This window comes from Nicotiana tomentosiformis, chromosome 3 (genome assembly GCF_000390325.3).
Source record: "Nicotiana tomentosiformis chromosome 3, ASM39032v3, whole genome shotgun sequence".
In the NCBI taxonomy this organism is placed as follows: Eukaryota; Viridiplantae; Streptophyta; class Magnoliopsida; order Solanales; family Solanaceae; genus Nicotiana; species Nicotiana tomentosiformis.
In genome coordinates, this window is record NC_090814.1 from 114010952 (window position 1) to 114031493 (window position 20542).

Genomic DNA, 20542 nt, shown 5'->3' on the forward strand with positions numbered 1-20542 from the left:
TGTAATGCAGCCTGAATTTCGTATTAGTATAATGAGGAAAAATTAAAAATACTACTAATAATTAGAGGAATTTGAATTCCTAAAAGTAGTGAAAATTTATAGCATAATATTATTAGTTAAATTGCCCATAAGGGTTGGGTGAATGTTTTTCCACGTAGAAAACCTAAGATTGATTTTTCCCCACCAACCGTCTCAGTAGAGCTCGTGGTTTCGATTTCCCTGGAAGTTTCCAAATATTATTAGTTAAATGGCGATGAATACGTTCTCAAATGCAAAGAATCTCATGTAAGTTGCTAAGATAAATGCTCTCTGTTTCATGTTATGTAATATTATTTTCTTTTTAATACCTTCAAAAAAGATGGAATACCTTTTAATATTTAAAAATAATTTAATTTTAATTTTACATCTTAGCCTCTATAATTAGATGTATGATTTTACATAAATATTATGACAAATTAAAAATATAAATTCAAAAACTGTATTTTCTTCTCAAATTACGTGTTCAATCGAACAAAGTTTACATAAAATGAAAGCGAGTAAAAACTACAGTATCTTTTTTAGTAGCAAATTACCAGATTTAAAAAGTTAAATTGGAATACATATACACGTACAGTCGTAAAGATTGAGTAGTCGAGAGAGAAAATATCTGTAAAAAAAATGACTTTTGTACTTTTTACCCAGCCTCCGTCTATCAAGCGAGAATCACGCGCGAGAGGGTGAGAGTGAGAATGACGTAAATGTTTTTTAGAAAAGAGATGGAGGTTAACGTGAATCCGAAAATTAACAGTGGACCCGTGTGTTAGTTTAATTAAAGACTTTACTCCTCCCTCTGTTGGGTTTCCATCAATATTCGCTTCTCCCTTATTCTTTCTTCTTCTCCACTTCCCCCCTCTCTCTATTCTCCTTCGATCTCTTTCCCCTTTCAATCCAAAATCACCTAAAATTTTTACACACACACACAATCACACTCATCACCGTCTATTTCTATCTCCCTATCATTCACACACATTAACGGGTTGCAGATCGGAGCTTCTGGCAGATCCGATTCAATTCTATATTCCTTCTTTCCTTGGTAAGCTCCATCGGTGCTTCTTTGTTCCAAAAGTCTGTTTTTTGGGCATTCTCAGCGTGTTTATATTGGATTTCGCGATTTTACAGAAATCAAGAAAAATTTGGATTCTAGGGTTAGGAAATATGGCTATTTACACTTATGTCTTTCCTTCGCACGCTCTAGTGCGCTGCGCACAAGGAAAAAGATTAGGTCTTGAGCTATGCACATTATATAACTACTCGATAATTGTATTTAAACTTTGTTGGTGAATTTCGTGTTATAAAAGTTTGCCTTTGAGAAACTGCAAAAAGGTTATTAGTAGGAATTTGATGTTGTTTCTAAGTTCGCTGCTGTAACATTATGGCATCAGTGAAAGATTCTGCTTTTTTGCAACGAGAGGATTGCATTCCCTGGTATAGTGTGAGGATGGAAGAAGCAATATTTTTCCTCCTTCATAGTTGTTGGTATAAAGTGCAAGGCTTTATGTTTCCTATGCAAAATCTTAGGCTTATGTGGAGATTGCAGTCTGTAGCCTGGACAATGTTCTCACTAGCAAGGATTCTCCTTTCTTGTTCTTTTGCTTGTTATGGGGAAAAGAAATCCAGCTCGTTTACCTTTTCATAAAGGATAAAAAAAGAAGAAAAGAATCCAGCTCAAGATAGAGTTGAGTTTAATGGTTAATCTAGTTAAAATTTTCACATGCTTCAGAGTTTCTGTTTTTTTCTTTTTGTTCTATGCAGTTCTTCACATGCATGTTCAGAGTACCTCAAGTTAAAGCTGTATTATATACCTCAAACTTTCTAAATGTGATGTTAATTATTTTGTACAATTCATCTTGCTTGGAGTTTTGATTTTGATGCCACTTTTGAAACCTGAAGGCAGTGAACTAAAAAAAACTCTTTCATGTATTAAGCTGGTTAGTAGTGAAGTTAATCATTTAGTTGAGAGAAGTTCAGCCACCTTTACTTGATGCTTGAATCTTGATGGTACTAAGGAATTCATATGTAGAATTAAAGAAATCAGCCTGTCATTAAATATTTTCCCTAAGGTTTTAGGTGCATAGTTAAGATTGGGAAGAGTATGTATTATGTATCCATTCTCATTCTAAAAGAAGAGAGTATTTATGTAGCCAGAGGTGGTGAGGCATTAAGGCATGCTTTACCCATTCAAGTGCATGTGACTGTCACATAAATAAATTGCTGAAAAAGATAATGTTTTGAAAAACTTCTAGAGCAAAATTGAATCGAGATAAAAAAGTGATCGACTTCTTATATCCTCCCGTGTTGTTTCTTTGCCATATTTTTCTGTACGATGTTGAAGTTAGTTGTGGAAACAGAGGGAAATATGTGTTTGAGCCTTGGAAAAACTTCTAGAGCAAAATTGAGTCGAGATAAAAAAGTGATCGATTTCTTATATCCTCCCGTGTTGTTTCTTTGCCATATTTTTCTGTACGATGTTGAAGTTAGTTGTGGAAACAGAGGGAAATATGTGTTTGAGCCTTGGTTAGGGACCAAAACTGTTTCCTGGTTTTTATGATTTTGGTTTTTTCCTGATCAAGTAAAGAACCACTACCTGGTTTTTATAACTGAACTATTCACTCACTTCACTAATAAAACAAAAGCCATTGAGTTATGGTGGAAGATACTAAAATAATTTTAAGATGTGCTCTACTGGGTTGACACTGATGGGTTATGCTTAAAAAGCTTTACTTTTGGTCACCTTTTTCCTTCTTCTAGTTTACTAGGGACCTAATTTCTTGGAAATATGCTAATGCCTGTGAATATTTTGAAGAATTTATTGTCGATTACACAGATGTTAACTTTCTTTACTTCGTAACTTTAAACAATAACTATTGAGGTAAATGATATTTGGGGCCTGTGGGTTAGTAAGACTTTCCATTTAGCCATCTGTTGGTACGAGGTATCTTCCTTTTTTGTTTTTGAGAAGGTAACATAATCTGCGAGGGATCAATGTTCCAAACTTCTTGACTATTGGCCAGTTTGGCCACTGGGTTGACTTGTCAGTGTTAAGGAATCATTGATTACCAAGAAGGAAGAGCACAGCTGATTATTTTAGTCTTTTTAGAATGAATGAAGATGTTCTGATGGTTTAGCAACTCCAAATTACTCCTTGAAGGCTAAGTATATAGTTTTGTTATATAGCTGGAGTAACCTCTCCCCTATTAGCTCCCCCGAATTGTTCTTGGATTTTGTTAGCTCCTTAACCCTAGCATAGGACCATCTGTACAGAGCTAACATATCTTCTTTTGTATTAGCACTTGGACTGTGCTCTTTTGCATCTTCTTGATGCCTTTTATAATATCTCGTACTTCATAAAAAAAATTATGATTTTATGAGTAGCGTAATAGGGTGCTTTTGTGCAGGGAGGGGGAACGGCTTGAGACAATTTTAGTATGTTCCGGGGACTGAATGGATGTTGTTAAGCCAATGTTGGTCCTAGGAAATTGAAAACTTTGTAATGAGATGTTTTAAATTATATTGGTAACTAGCCCATATTGTAGTATTGTACTTAAAAAGAAGAAAAGTTGATGATAGCATATAGGAGTATCTCACTTAGGCTGTCTGTACACACAAATCACGATGCATCATCTGTCATTGCGGTATTTATTTATGTTCCATTTTTGTTACTTGTTGTAACCACCCTTCTACATGAGATCAGTGATCACGATGCATCACCTGTCATTGCTGGTATTTACTTATGTTTCATTTTTGTTAATTGTTGCAACCACCCTTGTACATGGGACATCATTCTATGGGTAATAAAGTTACTCTCCGGTGATATACAGATATAGAAATTGTTAAGTGAAACTGTCTATATATGCTTTTTGTTCCCCACATTTCAAAATCTAATTGATCTGAGCATCGGCTGAGTCTTAATTATATCTAAACTTTTTTCCATGAAGTAGTTTCTTTTTGCTGTTGGTGTTTGAAGGTTCTAGTGTAATGTTCCATTATGAAAATATTTTGGTATTGGTTCTCTTAATTTGATGACTTGTATTAATGGAAAAGGTGCTCTCCCAAATCTGTTCCAGATTCTTGCTGAATTAGGCTCTTTGTGAAGCTTTTTGGATGACCTTGTATCGATATTTGGATAATGACTTCAAGTATGTTGGCAGGGGAGAAAAGGTAAAAAAAGATTCTTTTTATGTAAACACCCTCTTTCTTGTTTATTTTCCATAAATGCCCCTTATATTGCTTTATATGAACTTTGTTTTCTGTTCCTTGTTAAGTACATGCCTCCCCCTATTTCTTTGTTTTGAGGAAAAAAAAAACATTATGAGGCCAAAATCATACATATATTATCTTATTCTCTCTGGTCCTCTTCTCCTGTTCTGCAGGTTATGGAAAAAATTAGATTGAAAATAGTTAAATAATACTCCCTCCGTTCCAATTTGATTGAACCTATTTGGCTGGGTACAAAGTTTAAGAAAAAAGAGAAGACTTTTGAAACTTGTGGTATGAAATAATCCATAGATTTTAAAGTTAAATTGTTTCTAAATTTAGAAAGGGCTCATTCTTTTTGAAACTGACTAAAAATAAAATAGGTTCATTCTTTTTGAAACGGAGAGAGCATTCCTTTATATGACACTCTTTTCATTTTATAACGTTCCAATATGCCTAAGATCATCCCCTTTTTATACAACTTTCACAAATTTCGATTCATTAAAATTATTAAAATCTTGAGTTTGATATAATGTTTTCACTGTCATATAACTTATCAACGATTACTTTAAGATTCTCTTAAACAATCACTAATTTAATATATGTCAAATTGGCATCTTAAACTTCATGCCTTGTCAAATAAAATGGTATGGATAGAGTAGTTCAATTGTCTAGAGTGGTTTTTGTATCGGAAAGATGTCACTTCAAGGCCAGAATTGTGAAGGAAAATTTCAGATGTTAAGTTAAATATTCCATATGTGCTTAATGTTGCGGACTGATAACATTGCTCTGATGGTAAAGTATTAAATATGCAAGGACAGAGTAAAAGTGTGTAGACCAACCAACTTGAGGAGTGTCTCATATTAACTTTTATTTTGTTTTGTTTTGTGGCCGGAATTTACCTATTAAGTTTTGCATTCCAAAAGGCATAATTCTCTTTTACATAGATTCTTTTGCACAAGCTTTTTTCTCCCCAAAGAAAAAGTCAGTACTTTCTGCTAAAGTTTTTTTAGTTTTCTGCTAAAGTTGTCCAAACACCACACATTGTTTTGGGCAAACTATGATGCCTTGTTGGAGTAGGACCAAGTGAGAACTAACAATGAGCTCCAATGCAACATTTAATTGCTGTATAGATTGCTCAAAGAGTGATGCTTCAGTGGTGTGGCATTAGAGTTAGAAATATATTGGAGAGACCTTTTGTTGGGGTTGAGGACGAGAGTTCAAAGAATTCTGTTCTGATTTCTATGACAAATTAACCTTTTGGCATTTCTTAATATTGCTCTCTATTATGGTGTTATTAAGTTGGTTAATGCTAATATTAGATCGTGTTTCATACATTGGAGTCAGTATGATGACATTGTCTTACTAGTGTGATTGTATCATTTCCTTAAGTCATCCTGTAATTCCATCATTATAGGTGGGCTTCTACAAGAAGAGGTGGCATGACTGTTCTTGGAAAAGTGGCTGTCCCAAAACCATTGAACTTGCCCAGTCAGCGGTATGAGATGTTGGCTGATCTATATTTTTCCTTATCTGATCTAAGCATATGTTTCTGAAGTTGTATGTACTTAAATATTTTGAAGGTTAGAGAATCACGGTTTGGACCCAAATGTTGAAATTGTTCCCAAGTGAGTACTTGTACTCTTTTTTCTTTTAACCCCTTCTTATATTTGTGTCTGCCTTGGCCATGGCATTGGCACTTGTGTGCGATACTTCTTTGGGTTTGCCTGCCTTTTGGAGAGCTGTCTGGTATTTCCTTTGGCATTGTTTCTTTGTTGACTTGATCTAGGCCCTCTCCTACTTTGACATAGGGGTACATTGAGCTGGGGTAGCCGTACATCTTCCTCTACGTCAAACCCGTGGGGTTGCTCAACGCTCTCTCCAAATGCTGATTGTGGAACGAGCTCACCAAGTCATCTTAGATCCCGCCCTTCATCTGGTGGGAGTGGCACTCGACCTTCAACTGCTGGTAGTGATAGAACACAAGAACCTATTACCAGTGCATGGGGTACCAATTCTAGGCCTTCGTCAGCTTCCGGGCCATTATCATCAAACAAAGCACCATCAACGTTGGCGCGTCCACGCAGTGCAGAGACAAGGCCTGGCAGCTCACAACTTTCACGTTTTGCTGACCCTGTTTCTGAACATCCAGTAGCATGGGGAGCAACAGCTACCGCAGAGCGTTTGGTATGTAGTTTGTTGCTACTTAATGTTCCCTTGTGATGAATATCTCTTAGGTATTATTTTGCCAAATATCTTTTGTTCCTATTGTCCTTTCCCTGTAGTTTATTTTGTTTTTAGGGTGACAGAGAGCAAGAGGAGCGAGACACCGAGCTTAACTCCTTTTTTACACTTGATTTTTTCATTTTATATCTGCAATCTATTAGTTAAAGGAGTTAATCAGTTGAAGTAAACAAGTGGGATGTTCTACAAGAAAATCACCATGCTTGTGTAAGAGTAGTATTTTAAGAAGAGCTCGTTCTATAATTGTGTACAGATATGTGGATGTTCTGTTCTCATTTCTTGTCAATTTATTCCTCTGTATTCTGCTGTTCTGTACAATGTGATTGTTAGAAGCTAAATGTGTTAAAATAAGGTATCTCTTTGAAAAATGAGAATTGTTGTTGTAATTTAACAATTTTTAAATGTTTGAAAAGTGGCTCAAGGTCTATTTCTTAGCGAGGGGGCTTATCTTGATTGGAATGAAATTCATCTCTTTTCCTATGCTTTCTTTTTACAGTTTCTGCTCCCTTAAGATGTATCCCTTCCCCTCCCACTTCTGCTCCCCTCTCTCTCTCTCTCTCTCTCTCTCTCTCTCATATATATATATATATATATATGTATGTATATAGAGAGAGATAAGTTTGTCACTGTATTGGGTTTTGAGCATACTTGTACTTACAGGGAGTGCTGTTTTCTAAGAATGAAGGATTTTCTCTGAGTTCTGGGGATTTTCCTACTCTTGGATCGGATAGAGATGTATCTGGGAAGACTACTGAATCACAAGGTGACTGCCGGTCCTTTAAAATCTCCTGCATAATGTCTTTTATTGGTTAATTGCATTAGTTTTTGTTCACCTCAATGGTGTAAATACTGTTTGCTCACTCCATATTATACAATGCTTTGTGGAATCATCATTTCGTGGTTCTTTAAATGAATTGTCCATTCGCTATAGCTTGTCATTTCATCTTTACTCGTTTCACTGCCTGTTCGTGTACTTGGAGGCTAGAACTTATGATTTTGCTGACAATTATTAAGGTTTAAGAATGGGACATGTTTGGCTTAAATCTTTAAAATTTACTTTCTAGGGATGCTAAAATTGTAGTTGAACATTATTATTTCTTTTCTTTAAATGAATTGTCCATCCGCAAATGGCTTTTTTAATTTCATCTTTACTCGTTTCACTGCTTGTTCGAGTACTTGGAGGCTAGAACTTATGATTTTGCTGGCAATTACTAAGATTTAACAAAAGGACATGTTTGGCTTAAATCTTCAAAATTTACTTTCTAGGGATGCTAAAATTGTAGTTGAACGTTATTAATTCTTTCGTTTGTTCAATCCCCTCACTCCTTACAACAACTACGCCTCGATCCCAATAATTCTCTCCCCCTAAACCCGAAAAAAGAAAAAAGAAAAAAGAAAAAAGGAAAATATGAAAACTGTATATTCTGTTGCTGTTGCTGGAATGAAACTTTGCTGATTATTCTGTTGGTATTGCACTCTTAACTGACCGCTTGGTCATGTTCTTTTGATAGATCGTGATTCTTGTAGCCGTCCTAGCTCTGCTTCTGGCAAAGTAGCACAGCCCCTAGAGAAGACAACTGCATCTCATTCAGGTTTGCATATCTCGTTTGAGCTATATCAAGTGATTCCTTTTTGTACTTTGATGCAACAGAGTAGTCATGGAATATGCTTTCTGATGATGGTAAGGTAATTATACGAGTGCAGATGTGAAGGGTGAGACATTCGAGGCATGGAAAAGAGATGGTCAAAGTGCTGAGGATGGTCCTCAGCATGGCATGGAGAAATGGCAAGGGGATCCCCATCACTATCTTGGTCCTAATGTTCCACCCCATCATTTTGATGCATGGCATGGGCCTCCTATGAATGCTCCTGCTGGATTCTGGTATAGAGGACCACCTGGGGGGCCACCTTATGGAGCTCCAGTTCCTCCCGGTGGTTTCCCAATTGAACCATTCCCCTACTTTCGACCCCCGATTCCACCTCCTGCTATTGCAAATACACAGCCAGTTCCTCCTCCGGGGCCTAGATCCAGAGGGCACCATCCCAGAGGTGGAGATATGTATAGACCCCAGATTACCGATGCTTATATTCGTCCAAATATGCCATTTAGACCTGGTTTTTACTCTGGTCCAGTGGCCTTTGAGGGTTATTATGGACCGCCAATGGGTTATAGCAATTCCAATGAGCGGGAAATTCCTCTCATGGGCATGCCTCCTGGTCCCCCAGTTTATAATAGATATTCAGGCCCAAACACTCCTGATCCAACTATTACTCATGCCAGAATTGGCAGCCATGGTGCTAATGCCAAAGCATTGCCAGAGGGAGTAGAGTCTGCTCATCCCGATGATGCTAAAGGACCATATAAAGTTCTTTTAAAGCATGATGCAAGAGAGGAAGGAGAGACGTGGGAACATTCTGCGCCCTCTAATGGCCCATATCCTGATAGAAGCTTTCAGAGATCATTGCAGAAGCATGAGCGGGGAGGTGAGCATGAGAGGGAGAAGGAATTGTATTCAAGGAGAACTACCGGGAGTGGGAACTGTTATCCGCGTAGTTATGATGATAGAGGATGTGATTCTTCAGATAACACCAAAGCGAACTCATTTGAAGGTATAAATACTATGAAGGTTGCTGATGGCAGTTGGACAAAGAAACCAGGTTATGTGGAATCCTCTGGTGGAGCGCCTCCGTCTTCCTCAGAAGGTATAAATACTATGAAGGTTGCTGATGGCAGTTGGACAAAGAAACCAGGTTATGTGGAATCCTCTGGTGGAGCGCCTCCGTCTTCCTCAGCTCCTGAAAGGGGTTCAACTCCTGCAGTGACTTCCAGAGACTCATCCTTGATGCAGAAGATTGAAGGTCTAAATGCAAAAGTCCGAGCATCTGATGGATGTTATGAAGCGCCTTATGTTTCTTCCGAAGAGGATATCAATAAGTCAGAACTAAATCCGAAGGTTACCAATTCAATAAATGAAGTTAAAGGTGCTCTTGTGTCATTCGAAAGAACTCATACTGGAACCACTGGGAACAAGGGAGGCCAGTTAACAGCTACCATGTCAAGGTGGTTGTTTATACTGTGTGATATCTCTCAGATATGGTCATGGTTGTTTATACTGTGTGTGATATTTCACATATATACTGTTCCCTTTACTAAAAATATTTTTCTCACAGGAGACCAAATCGAGGTGTGCAAACCAAAAATGATAATCTTGGTAAAGCCCGATCTGATAGTCATGATGATGGTTGGAGAAAAAGGCCCATTGCTGCTGAATCATCTGCTGTGGCTTCTGCAACATGCTTAGAACCTGCTTCTAATGTTCATGCATGTGAGCCAGGTCCTCAAGTTGAGGCTGCTGAGCAAGCTTTAACTGATATAATTTTGAGTGGTGAGAAAGAATCCTTGTCAGAATTGCATGATTCAGCAGATAACCAAGCGCAGGTAGTATGTTCACCTTTTACTCTTTGCATGTTCCGGCAGTTACTTGTTTATTCCCTTTATCTAATCTAATGTATGCTACTTGCTTTCATTAGCGTGCAAAGATGAAAGAGTTAGCCAGGCAGCGTGCCTTACAGCTACAGAAAGAAGAGGAAGAACGAAGTAAACAACAGAAAGCCAAAGCTCTTGCTAAATTGGAGGAATTGAATCGCCGTATGCAGGCAGGTGATGCTTTGTCTCTGAAGGCTATAAAGGATTCGTCCCCTGATGTTATGAAGCAAGATCTGGAAGGCTCCTCACCCCCTGAACCAGTGGTGCCTAGTGTCAGACTTCAAGCCCGCAATGCAGCTTTAGCAGCACAGTGTGATGTAATTGATACTAGCAACCACATTCTAGACAAAGGCAGTGAGCATACTAATCCACCTATTATGTTAGAATTCGGCACTTCTATTATGGTCCAGTCAGAAATAGCCATCCCACAACCCCAAGCTTTGCTATCTAAGCAGGATGCCAATAGGGTTGCTACCACTCATGGAAAAGTTGCTTGTCAGTCAAGTGATGGGGGTGTTGTCAAGCATAAGCGTACTAGCCACAAGCAAAGGCCAAATATGACACCGAAGAATATGAATGAAAAATCAGTTCTGGTTAGCGTTACTGAAGTATCCAAGGGTCATAATGATGTAAATATTAATGATGTTCCATCAACTGAGGCTGATGAAGTTGGCGTAAGTGCTGAATCAAACATTGTTAATAATGCCAAGGTTGCCATCGAGTCTTCCGCGCAGCAGAGAAGGAAGGGTAATAGGACCAACAAGAACAAGCAGAAGCTTGATACTGCGCTGCCTAGCCCAGCTACTCCTTTACCAGTGCAAAATGATAGTAATCCTGCTAAAGTCTCTATGCAACAGGAGAAGTTGAATTCATCTCAGCTGGTTCTAGATGTGAGCTCAGTTCAGGCAGCAAGTGGTGATAGTGTTGTGCAGCCTTCTGATCAGAGTTCTCCTTTGCCTACGGAAGAAGGTCATAGTCGAGTAATTAACCAATGGAAACCTCAGCACCCTCGCAGGTCGCAGAGAAATCAGCACCCTAATGTGCACACTGATAAGTTTCATGGAGGTGATACGGTTGTGTGGGCACCTGTGCGGTCTCAGAGCAAAACTGAAGATGCTGCTGAAGCAAGTCAGAAAACTGCGTCTGATTCCGTTGGTCCTCTGAAGAGTGATAATGTGGTGCAGAGTAATTCAAAAAGCAAGAGGGCTGAAATGGAGAGATATGTTCCAAAACCGGTGGCCAAAGAGCTTGCACAGCATGCTAGTAGTCAACCGCCACTGTTGTTGTCAGGCAGTTCTCCCGGTTCAGATGAGACAACTGGAAGGGCAGACTCTATGCCTGAAAACCTACCTACTAGCTCTGTAATTGAGAGCTTTTCCATAGAGTCCAGGATTGGTGACGGCAAGCACAATAATAATAGGCAAGGGAAAGCACATGGAGTGTGGAGGCAAAGGGGTTCAGCAGACCTGGCATTGGACACCAGCAAGAACACTTATAAGTCTCTGGATCACACCAGCAAGAACACTTATAAGCCTCTGGATCACATTCGATCTTTGAAGCCTGATGGAGATTCTGCGAAATCTGAGTCGAAGTGTTCGAGTGAGTTCGATGTATCAGATGGTTGGAACATGCCAGGTGATTTTGAAGGTCCACGTACCACCATTCCTGTTGTAAAAGATGAGGGAACGACCGGTAAAGGAAAACGCTATCCTTCTAAGGGCCATAGAAGCACAGGAAATTCTGGACATCAATACAAAAACAGCAGTGGGGAAACTCAGCAAAATCACACTCTGTCAGGAGCTTCTGACATAAACCAGATGGACAAAAGCGCTGCAGCAAAGGAAAATCTTGGCATGGCTAATCGTACTCCACCACATTGGCAACCAAAGTCCCACATGCTTGCAGTTAATAATCAACAGGCAGGTGTGTCTACCAGAGCCCAAAATGTTACTATGGAAGGCGGTCGGGCTGATAAGAGGGATTATCATCAGGATAAAGTTAATGTTCCCCTACACGGTGTTAAGGGTAGCAGTGATAAAGGTATGGGTCAATCAGATCAATTAGCATCTGAAGATAAAATTGTTTCAGAGGTACCAAACGTTGGAAATCTCGATCCAAGAAGAGAGAGAAAGCCATCTTCATTTAGGGGACGCCCCTACTCCCCAAACCAAGGTCCGGTTGTCAAAGCTGAATTACCTCCTGCTGAAAGTGCTGAAGCTATGCAAGAGCGGAGCAACTCAGGTTTAAGAAGGAATGTAAACCAAAACAATCTTCCTGCCAGAATGCATGAATCTTGTGGAGATATGTTCTCGGGGAGAGATAATCGGCAGCACAGCACCTCTAGTGGTCGAGAAAGGCGGAGGAACAACATGCATTATGAGTACCAGCCAGTTGGGCAATACAGTGATAGCAAATCAAGTAATTTTGAAGGGCCAGCTGATGGTTCTCACAATGTTGGTCAGAGATACAGAGAGAGGGGTCAGGGTCAGTCAAAGCGTGGAGGTGGGAATTTCCATAGTAGGCAAGGTGGCTCTGGCCGAATAAATGCCAATTATGATTGATTGATGAGGAGGCTAAAATGTGGATTTAGGTCTTTTTAGTTTGTGATGGATAGCAAACTTACCGGATAATCTTTGCTTAGTTTGCATGTCTGGTGGTGCAGTCTTAGGTGGTAGCTTTTGACGTGGTAAAAGAGAATTTGTTGGCCAATGTCACACGGGTGAGCTGGACTACAGCCGGGTTTTGCCACATGGTTTTGGGAAAAATTATTGTGTTTGGTGCAACAGTAAGTGCGGCATTATGAGAACTGTAATTAATTTGAAGAACATTAAAATAGTTGCCCATTTTCTCCCCAGAAGAATGTCAATTCATATGAAGCATTTGTATGTTGCTATTACGTTTGTAGTTTTGTACCATCACAATTTAGAGGTGTAGCTTTTTCTCTTGGTCGAAAAGAAAGTGAGATGGGCAAAGTGAAGCTTGTTTTTGCCTGCTCCGCTGGTTTTCCCTATCTTTGAGCTTTGACTCAAAATCATCCTCTTTGACATGATGCAGTAATAGTCCTGATAGATATATCAAATTGGTGCAATTTTAGTCCCTTCTCAAAGAGCTGTTACTTTTTTAAAGGTTAGATTAGCTCGCCTGATTTTAGAAAGACTAAAGTGAACATGCTTAATTACAAGTTGCAGCAGGCTAAGATTAACTAGTCAGACGTGGCAGTAAGATTCCACAAGAGATAGTTTCCTTTTTTTTTCCAGTTCAACATGTTATGAATCCAAGCAGCATTTTGAACGCTGTCATTTAGATACGCAAAGCTTTTATAATTCTCAAACAATACTTCCCCAATGAACTTTCAAGCGTTTCTTATAATTCTGATCCAACTCTCCTTCATATCTTGAGGGGGTAAAACTTTATTATACTTGGGGGTCGCATGGTGGGGTGTATAAGAATATTAGTAATGTTTGGATTAGTTATGCTGAGATTATTTTTTCTCCATTGTTTAGTTTGGTATAAATAACATGTATTGTAATTTTTTTTTTAAAAAGTTGTTTGTTTACAAAAATACTTTCCACCTGTGTTAGAGAGGATTTGAAAAAGGTTTTGGAAGGCAGTTCTGTCTCTATATGTGTATTCATATATCAAAACTAATGGTATTGCTAATATCATGATTTGCTATGTATAAAAAACACTACCAATAAGATATTAATAATATCAAAGTTAATAGATGTATTATTTTTTCTAATACATTCTATCAAAACTTATTTATTAAGTGAACATTATACGGGCTTAAAAAGTGATAAATGTTTAAATTTCAAATAAAAGGACCGAGTTCAAGCAGAAAACATAAAAAATAAAAAGAAACTGAAGAATGAAAAATCGAAAAGGTCCCTGGATGAACCCTAATTTCACCAATCTGACCCTTTCTCCCCTATAATCAATTCTCCTATCCAAAATCTCTACTTTTATTTCTCTCCCTCTCTAAAAATTGCTTCTTTATCTTAAGAAACAGATAAAACTCTTCTTCTTGTAAAGCAATTCATTACCGCTAAGCTCGTCCCTTGTATAGTTTACACGTATTTGCACCTCACCTGTATCCTGCCCTGTAAGTATTTTTCTTCTTCCTCTTCCTTGCTGCCACAAATTGTGTAAATTTGTTTATTGAGCTGTGAAATTAGGTATGAAGCGAAATTTTGGTGCAGACCTCCGAGTTTTTCTACATATTCCTTGTTTTTATAGAGGTTTAAGTTTTGAATTTTCGTTGAGCTGGAGGAATCCACGAAACCGCTTTACTCCCCTTTTAGGGAGTGAAGTCGAACGTCATCAAATCTGTTTTGGGGGAAGGGGAAAAGATGTCTCTTATTTTCAATGCTTGCAAGACATTTAAGCTATAATTTAGTGTATGTGGAAAATCTTCCTGCTTTTATAATCGCTTGTCTTTTTCATTTCGCTTTCCTTTTGTAATTTTTCTAAAAAGGTTATATCTTTGATTATCTTGCCTCTGAGATAATATATTAATTTTGGGTTGAATTTTGATCTATCTGGTTTCCTGTTCTGTTAGCCATTGAGTCATATATCTTTGTGTTGTGATGTGTTCGTATACTGTGGTGTTATTGTAGCTCTTGGAGAAGTAAATCAAGTAATGACCTCGCTTGCTAGATGATTGCGCGTGCAAGGTGGAGATAATGGCATTGGCAATCCATCATTTGCAGGTAATATCCGTTTCCATCGCCAAATAAATTCAGTTTCCATGGCATGCTTTGTAAGCTTAACTTGGAAATCTCTATTTGATTTAGTGGACTCCAAGTCCAATATCATTTTCTTGTGGTGCAATTTTCTGTAACTAATGGAAAAATATTTCTATGAATTGCTCCTACCCTCTATGAATTGTTCCCTAGTTAGATGAAGAAACTTGTGAGTAGTTTCTTTGTTTTTAATAGCATGACGACGTTTTAGAGCAGCAGGTTGTGTTTGATCTAGTTTGGAATTTAAGCATTTTAAATTTAAGCACACTGTGAAAAACCTTGTAATATAATTGTATATCACACAGGAGATAATTAAATGCTTCTTCCTACAAATGAATCTCTCTGTTGTTTGCTGTTAATGCTCTGCATTCGTGATTAGTTGCTGCACTCTGCTTTAATCGTGTTCTTTTTATTTTAGCATTCATTTAAGTAACGTGATTTAGAGTCTATTGATGAGTGCATAAACATGGTACCACTTTTTGTCTGACTTGCATTTTGCGCTCTATCTAACTCAAATTTCCTGGCCCTGTTGACCATGAACTTTATATAAGAAAAATTGGGTCATATAATCATTTTGATGCCATTTTCCAAGTTTAAATTTCATCTTATAATGATTGTGAAATATATTAACGTATTTGCTAAGATGAAGAGTAAAGAAAACTTACTTTTACGAAAGAGGAACCATTAAGAATCATTTTGGAAAGGGCAATTGAACAATATCTGGGTAAAGCGAACTACGGATCTTCTAGGCTTTGAGTCACCGAGTTAGACATTATGACCATTTTATGCAATTGCATCTGGAATTATTTTAGTTCCAGAAGCAGCAAATGAACCTTGACTCTTCGTCAATCATTCCTTCCCAAAAGCTCTCCATACAGAAAGTAGTGGCTAACAGAAGACATATCATCATACTGTCTTTTCTGTTTGCAGAAAAGTCTCTCCATTGAAGCCTGCAAGTTTGTCAATTGTATTAATTAGACACGTTTTTTCTTGCAGGGTTCTTATAGAACATGTCCTTTGAGTTCTTCTTCGTGGACTACGGGGAACAAATTGAGACATTCGGTAACAAAGATTCACACTGTTAGCCAGAAAGATAACTTCATCTCGCTGAAGTGCAAATCCTGTTTGAGGTAGAATCTTGTATCCTCCTTTTACCTTTGGTCTTGATGCCCTATGTTTGCATTTATGGTCTTAACTTTTGGCAATCCTTGTATTCAGCTTTTTATAATCAAGAGGTCCACTAGCTGATTGACGTAAATTTTAAATGATATACTTCTATCAAATGTGGAGTGCCATAAGTATATTGATTAATAAATTATGTGAGAGATTGATGAGTCTGCTGTAATTGGTATTATCTGGATTAAAATACATGGTATTTTTTTTTGGCAGCTAGAATAGTAAGATTATCCTTTCTATGTCATTGAGCCCAAAGGATTTTGAGAAGTGATGCAGTTCTTGCATTGTTGAGTCGGGCCAAAGGTCTTTATGGTCACAACCTGTCTTGAATTGTCAATTGTCATTCAACAGTAAAATTCACTGGGAAACAAAGGACTAGAGGACTTACCCCCACCCCAACCCCCCTCAAAAAAGAAGACTAGAAGAATATGGTTGTCACTTATGATTACTTCCTTAGTATCAATTTAGGTGATCCCTTCTCTAGTGCGCTTTCTTTCCTATGGCTATGGAAACAGAGAGTTTCTTAATGAATTATTTTTCTTGATAAGGTAATGTATATTGAAATGAGCCAGCAAAATGCTGGAAAAGAAATACAAGCCAAAGCTGAGAAACGTACAAAGAATGTATGCAAAAATAAAATCAAGAATCAAGAATGGCTTCAGGCTCTAACAGTTTCTTAATGAAACTTTTGATTAGTTTTATCCTTATCATTTACCTATGAATATGTGTATGTTCTTTTCAGCTTTTCTGACAATTTCTTTTTCACTTCTACATATTTCCGTTAATATTTGAAATATTATCTTAACAAACTCTGGAAGAGAAATCTTTTCACCTTTCCTTTATTCCTAATATGAGATTTAGGGGATATAATGCCAATTTTTTTTTGAGTTTACTTTTGTAAAGGAGTCATATTTTGCGCTGATCTGACGTACCAAATGTTTGTATACCATCTACACTTGAATGTCAGTGGTACCAATTATCCAATCGATAAGCAATACACATGGTGGCCTAGATGCCTTAAAATCTCTGCATTGAGGTTTACATGCTAGTGTTGGGTCTTCATTTTGCTTGACGAACTAGGAGTTGCAAAGCCATCTGTTAAAAAATTTGTCAGGCCATATGAGGATTAAATAAAACCAATGGACTGTACAATTGCCACATTGTAATACTGGTTAAATTGGTCTAAAGAATCTCATTTCACTATTATATTGAAAGCAATGTGATGCAATGCGATGTGGTTTTATTTATTTTATACTCCTATTATTTATCCAGAAAATCTGCATTCAGCCTGGTAATAGATGGATTAGCACCTTCTGGCCATTTCTCGGTGTGTAGGTTTTAGCTGCTAAACAACGACCTCCTATAAATAAAGTAAAAAAAAAACAACAATGATCAAAATTAAAATAAAAAACTGCCATTTCTATTGAATGGCGCCAACATGTTTAATTTCCCTGAAATATGCTGCCCTATCGCCCATATTAGAAATTTTCAGTCTGAGATTTGGAGTGCTGATTTTCAGTTATGTGTTGGTCTTCCAAGATATTTCCTACATTGGACTGTTGAATCAGTTTATATTAGCTTTTTTTAGATTTTACTACATCCATTTCCATGTGTGTTGGTGTATATGTGGGCAAAAGTATCCCGCGTTCATGCAGGGTCCGGGGAAGGGCCACCCCAAGGGTGTGATGTAGACAATTTATATTAGTTATTCTAGATTTTACGACATCCATTTCCATGCGTGATGGTGTATATGTGATTGAGCAAATAATTTGATTCCAGAATAGGGGCTCCATTCATCCTTAAACCAAATGGAAAATCCTTGAAGATCTCAGCTTTCAAGAGCAACAGCCAAAATGAGTCTGGAGGCAGAGTGGGTGGGTCAAAATCCCTGAAGAATTCAGTAAAACTTTCTTATGTGCCACAAGAGAGTGAAGAAACCTCTGTAGAATCACCAAGGGCACAGAACGCTCCCATTTCTTACTCTGCGGAAGCAGACGAGACTACAAGTTATTCTGCCATACAAAATATATTTAAAAGCTGGTTAACATTGTTGCGTACACCTTCACCAAACCAAGTTACAGATGAAACTGTGGAAGAGCCATATACCACTGAAACGTCAGAAACACAAAAGCTGGTACAAGAGAAAGAAAGAGGTCAAGTCCTAAGGGCGGTCTGGCGCTACTTTCTGAGTCTGGACGCAACAATAAAGATACCTGTATTAGCATTGTAAGTATCATAGTCCAATGTCTGTTACTGTATGTCTTTTTGCTACCCGTTTCTGTCCCCCTCCCCCCCCCCCCCTCTCTCTCTCTCTCTCTCTCTCTCTCTCTCTCTCTCTCTCTCTCTCGGTCTATGTTTTTGGCAAATCTTTATTATCTTCAGTTTGGGGAAGAGTCTCTGGTCTGTTGTGTTTTTTTTTTTACTTCGCCCATTGATTTTTTGGGTTATGAGATGTTACATAGATATTGAGTATGTCTTCTGCAATATTTCTTTTATTTAGTTGATGTTTTTTAATAGCGGATGAGGGTAAAATAGGATGGGAATGTTGACAGTGGAAGTGAAAATCTCTTCCACACCAATTTTTGTACTGTTTCTTTAAATATTTCCTTGCTTGCTATGTGCAAACGATCTATTATTTTGGTTTAGAATGGAGCTCCTGAGCATCTTTCCAATAAAGAAAAAGGAGCTCCTGAGCATTCTGGAGTTGATGTCTCTGTGCATAGAGAATTGTTGCTTTGCTGTTATATGTCTGTTGTTATTTATCTGAAAGTTGGTAAATACGTCTTCGTAGTGTTCGGGCATTGATTTCACACAATAGAATGGTTGTGCTGTTCATTGTGGCCCTGCTTATTTGATGTTTTCACTGGCTGTTTTTTTACTTTGCAGTGTCCCCCTGTATCTTGCTGTTACCCTAATATATGGAGTTGAAGTATCTAAGGAGTTGACCCCTCTCTGGACTCTTGGTCCTTTGATTGTTGCTTTGTATGTTAAGATGCTCCGGGGAATATGTGCACTCTATGTATTCAGCTTTAAGCAGACGGTTAAAGTGGTCAAGAACTTGCCTACGTATTCCCTATTAACTTATGACTACGTTGCTCGTGGGAAGTTCAAAGAAGATATTAGAGCACGCTTGCTGCAACCGTTGGTAGATATAAAGAATTTGGACTACAAAGAGGTAGCGAAAAGAAAGGCGAAGGATTTAGAAGTGTACTTGGTGGAGAAGTACCTGGACTATGTTGAATCTATATGGCCCTATTACTGCAGAACTATCAGGTTTCTGAAGAGGGCGAATCTAATCTAGGTCTAAGACTATTATATTTTAGCTAGATTCTGTCAACGGAAAAGGACATTCAAATGCGGGAATATTTTGTTTTGTCATTTACTTTACTTCTTTTTGTATAATTTTTTTGTAAGCATTGCCATAGGAATTGTCTGTTGAAAACCCCAGTTTGGGCTGGGGTTATCCCTGAGAGCAGAAAGACAGGTTTCTGTTGTAGCTTAGTGGACATGTGAAAGTGGGTTGCATGCGTTTTATTGTTGTGGGACAAAACTTGCCTCAATAACTAGTTATGCTTCCTTTATTCTTCCAGATAACAGAGAATCAGCTCCTCACATTTAAGTAGTTAGTATATTGCATGATTTCGTTCTGAGCGAAAAGAAGAAAAGATTGCATGATATCATGAATGGTCTTTTCTTTTCCCTAAACATCCAATACCCAATTTCCCGCTATTTCAAAAAAACAAAAACATTATTGGTATGATTTAACCTATGCGTCAATCCCAAATTAATCATAAGCCGCTATATCTTCTTATGTCAAAATTGTTTTTTTCAGATTACTTAAGGTAATAACGAAGAGCAGCCTGATGCATAAAGCATTCCACATTTATGAAAGGTCTAGGGAAGGGTCGCATCTATCCTAATGAAGGCATTAATGATTGTTTTCACGGCTCGAACCCGTGAAATATACTGAAATCTGTATCAGGTGTGCGTTCCTGGACATGGCTATTGTGTTTGGATAAAAGTAAAGGTCAATATAGCAGTTTTTTGGGTATATTCTCATCCTTTCTAGATAACAAAGACGCTATTGAGAAGCTTTTTCCTTACTGATAGTATTTGTTTGATTCATATTTCTAGTCCTTAACACATTCAATGTGGTCAGCAGTAATTAAAGTACAGTTGAAACTTGAACGCCCTTGTGAGAAACAGCGTATGTGGACGAAAAAAGGACATTCTTTTGAGCACTAGTATAAATGTATCAATTCTAGCCTGACAATTTATGTTGTCTAAAATGTCAAAGTACACTTCATTTTGTCCTCTATTCTCTCTCTTATGCAGCCGCATTTCGACTTGAAGTAGCGCACATATGTTTTGTTAATTTCCAGATGGGCTGAATTTTATGACTCACCAGGTCACCATTCTCTTTCGTGACGGGTACGAGTACTACTTTTTATGTTTATTCGTCAACTTCTTGTTCAACTTTTTCTTCAGGATAATCATGGCAAAAGAAATACAAAGTAAATATTTTGGCAAGAAATCCATTTAGTGAAAGTTGTGAAACTTTTCGTAACTGCTTTTTATTCATATTCACGCACTAAGATATAACATAGCTAACTAGTTGCAGCAAAAAAAGGATTGTTACATAAATCGCCGGTCAGATTTA

General features: G+C 37.8%; 2 protein-coding genes across 4 annotated transcripts; both read left to right on the plus strand.

The window, feature by feature from the left end:
- The first annotated feature begins 825 nt into the window (after positions 1-825).
- LOC104091860 (protein MODIFIER OF SNC1 1) lies at positions 826-12974 on the plus strand. 3 transcript variants are annotated; one of them, XM_070197489.1, is made up of 11 exons: positions 826-1072; positions 4104-4197; positions 5651-5731; positions 5817-5861; positions 6045-6420; positions 7138-7240; positions 7989-8069; positions 8182-9087; positions 9181-9538; positions 9649-9916; positions 10009-12974. In XM_070197489.1, the coding sequence occupies exons 2-11, from the start codon at positions 4166-4168 to the stop codon at positions 12523-12525; spliced, it is 4767 nt and encodes a 1588-aa protein (XP_070053590.1). In that variant the 5' UTR covers positions 826-1072; positions 4104-4165; the 3' UTR covers positions 12526-12974. The 3 variants fall into 3 exon arrangements, with proteins under 3 accessions (XP_070053590.1, XP_009595598.2, XP_009595597.2); XM_009597303.4 differs by having other exon boundaries at positions 4081-4197; positions 8182-9538; XM_009597302.4 differs by having other exon boundaries at positions 8182-9538.
- An 868-nt stretch (positions 12975-13842) lies between these two features.
- On the plus strand, positions 13843-19483 carry LOC104091859 (uncharacterized). Its single transcript, XM_009597301.4, has 5 exons — positions 13843-14066; positions 14581-14673; positions 15703-15836; positions 17662-18108; positions 18769-19483. Exons 2-5 carry the CDS (start codon positions 14647-14649, stop codon positions 19181-19183), a joined length of 1023 nt encoding a protein of 340 aa, XP_009595596.1. The 5' UTR covers positions 13843-14066; positions 14581-14646; the 3' UTR covers positions 19184-19483.
- The last annotated feature ends 1059 nt before the right edge of the window (positions 19484-20542 follow it).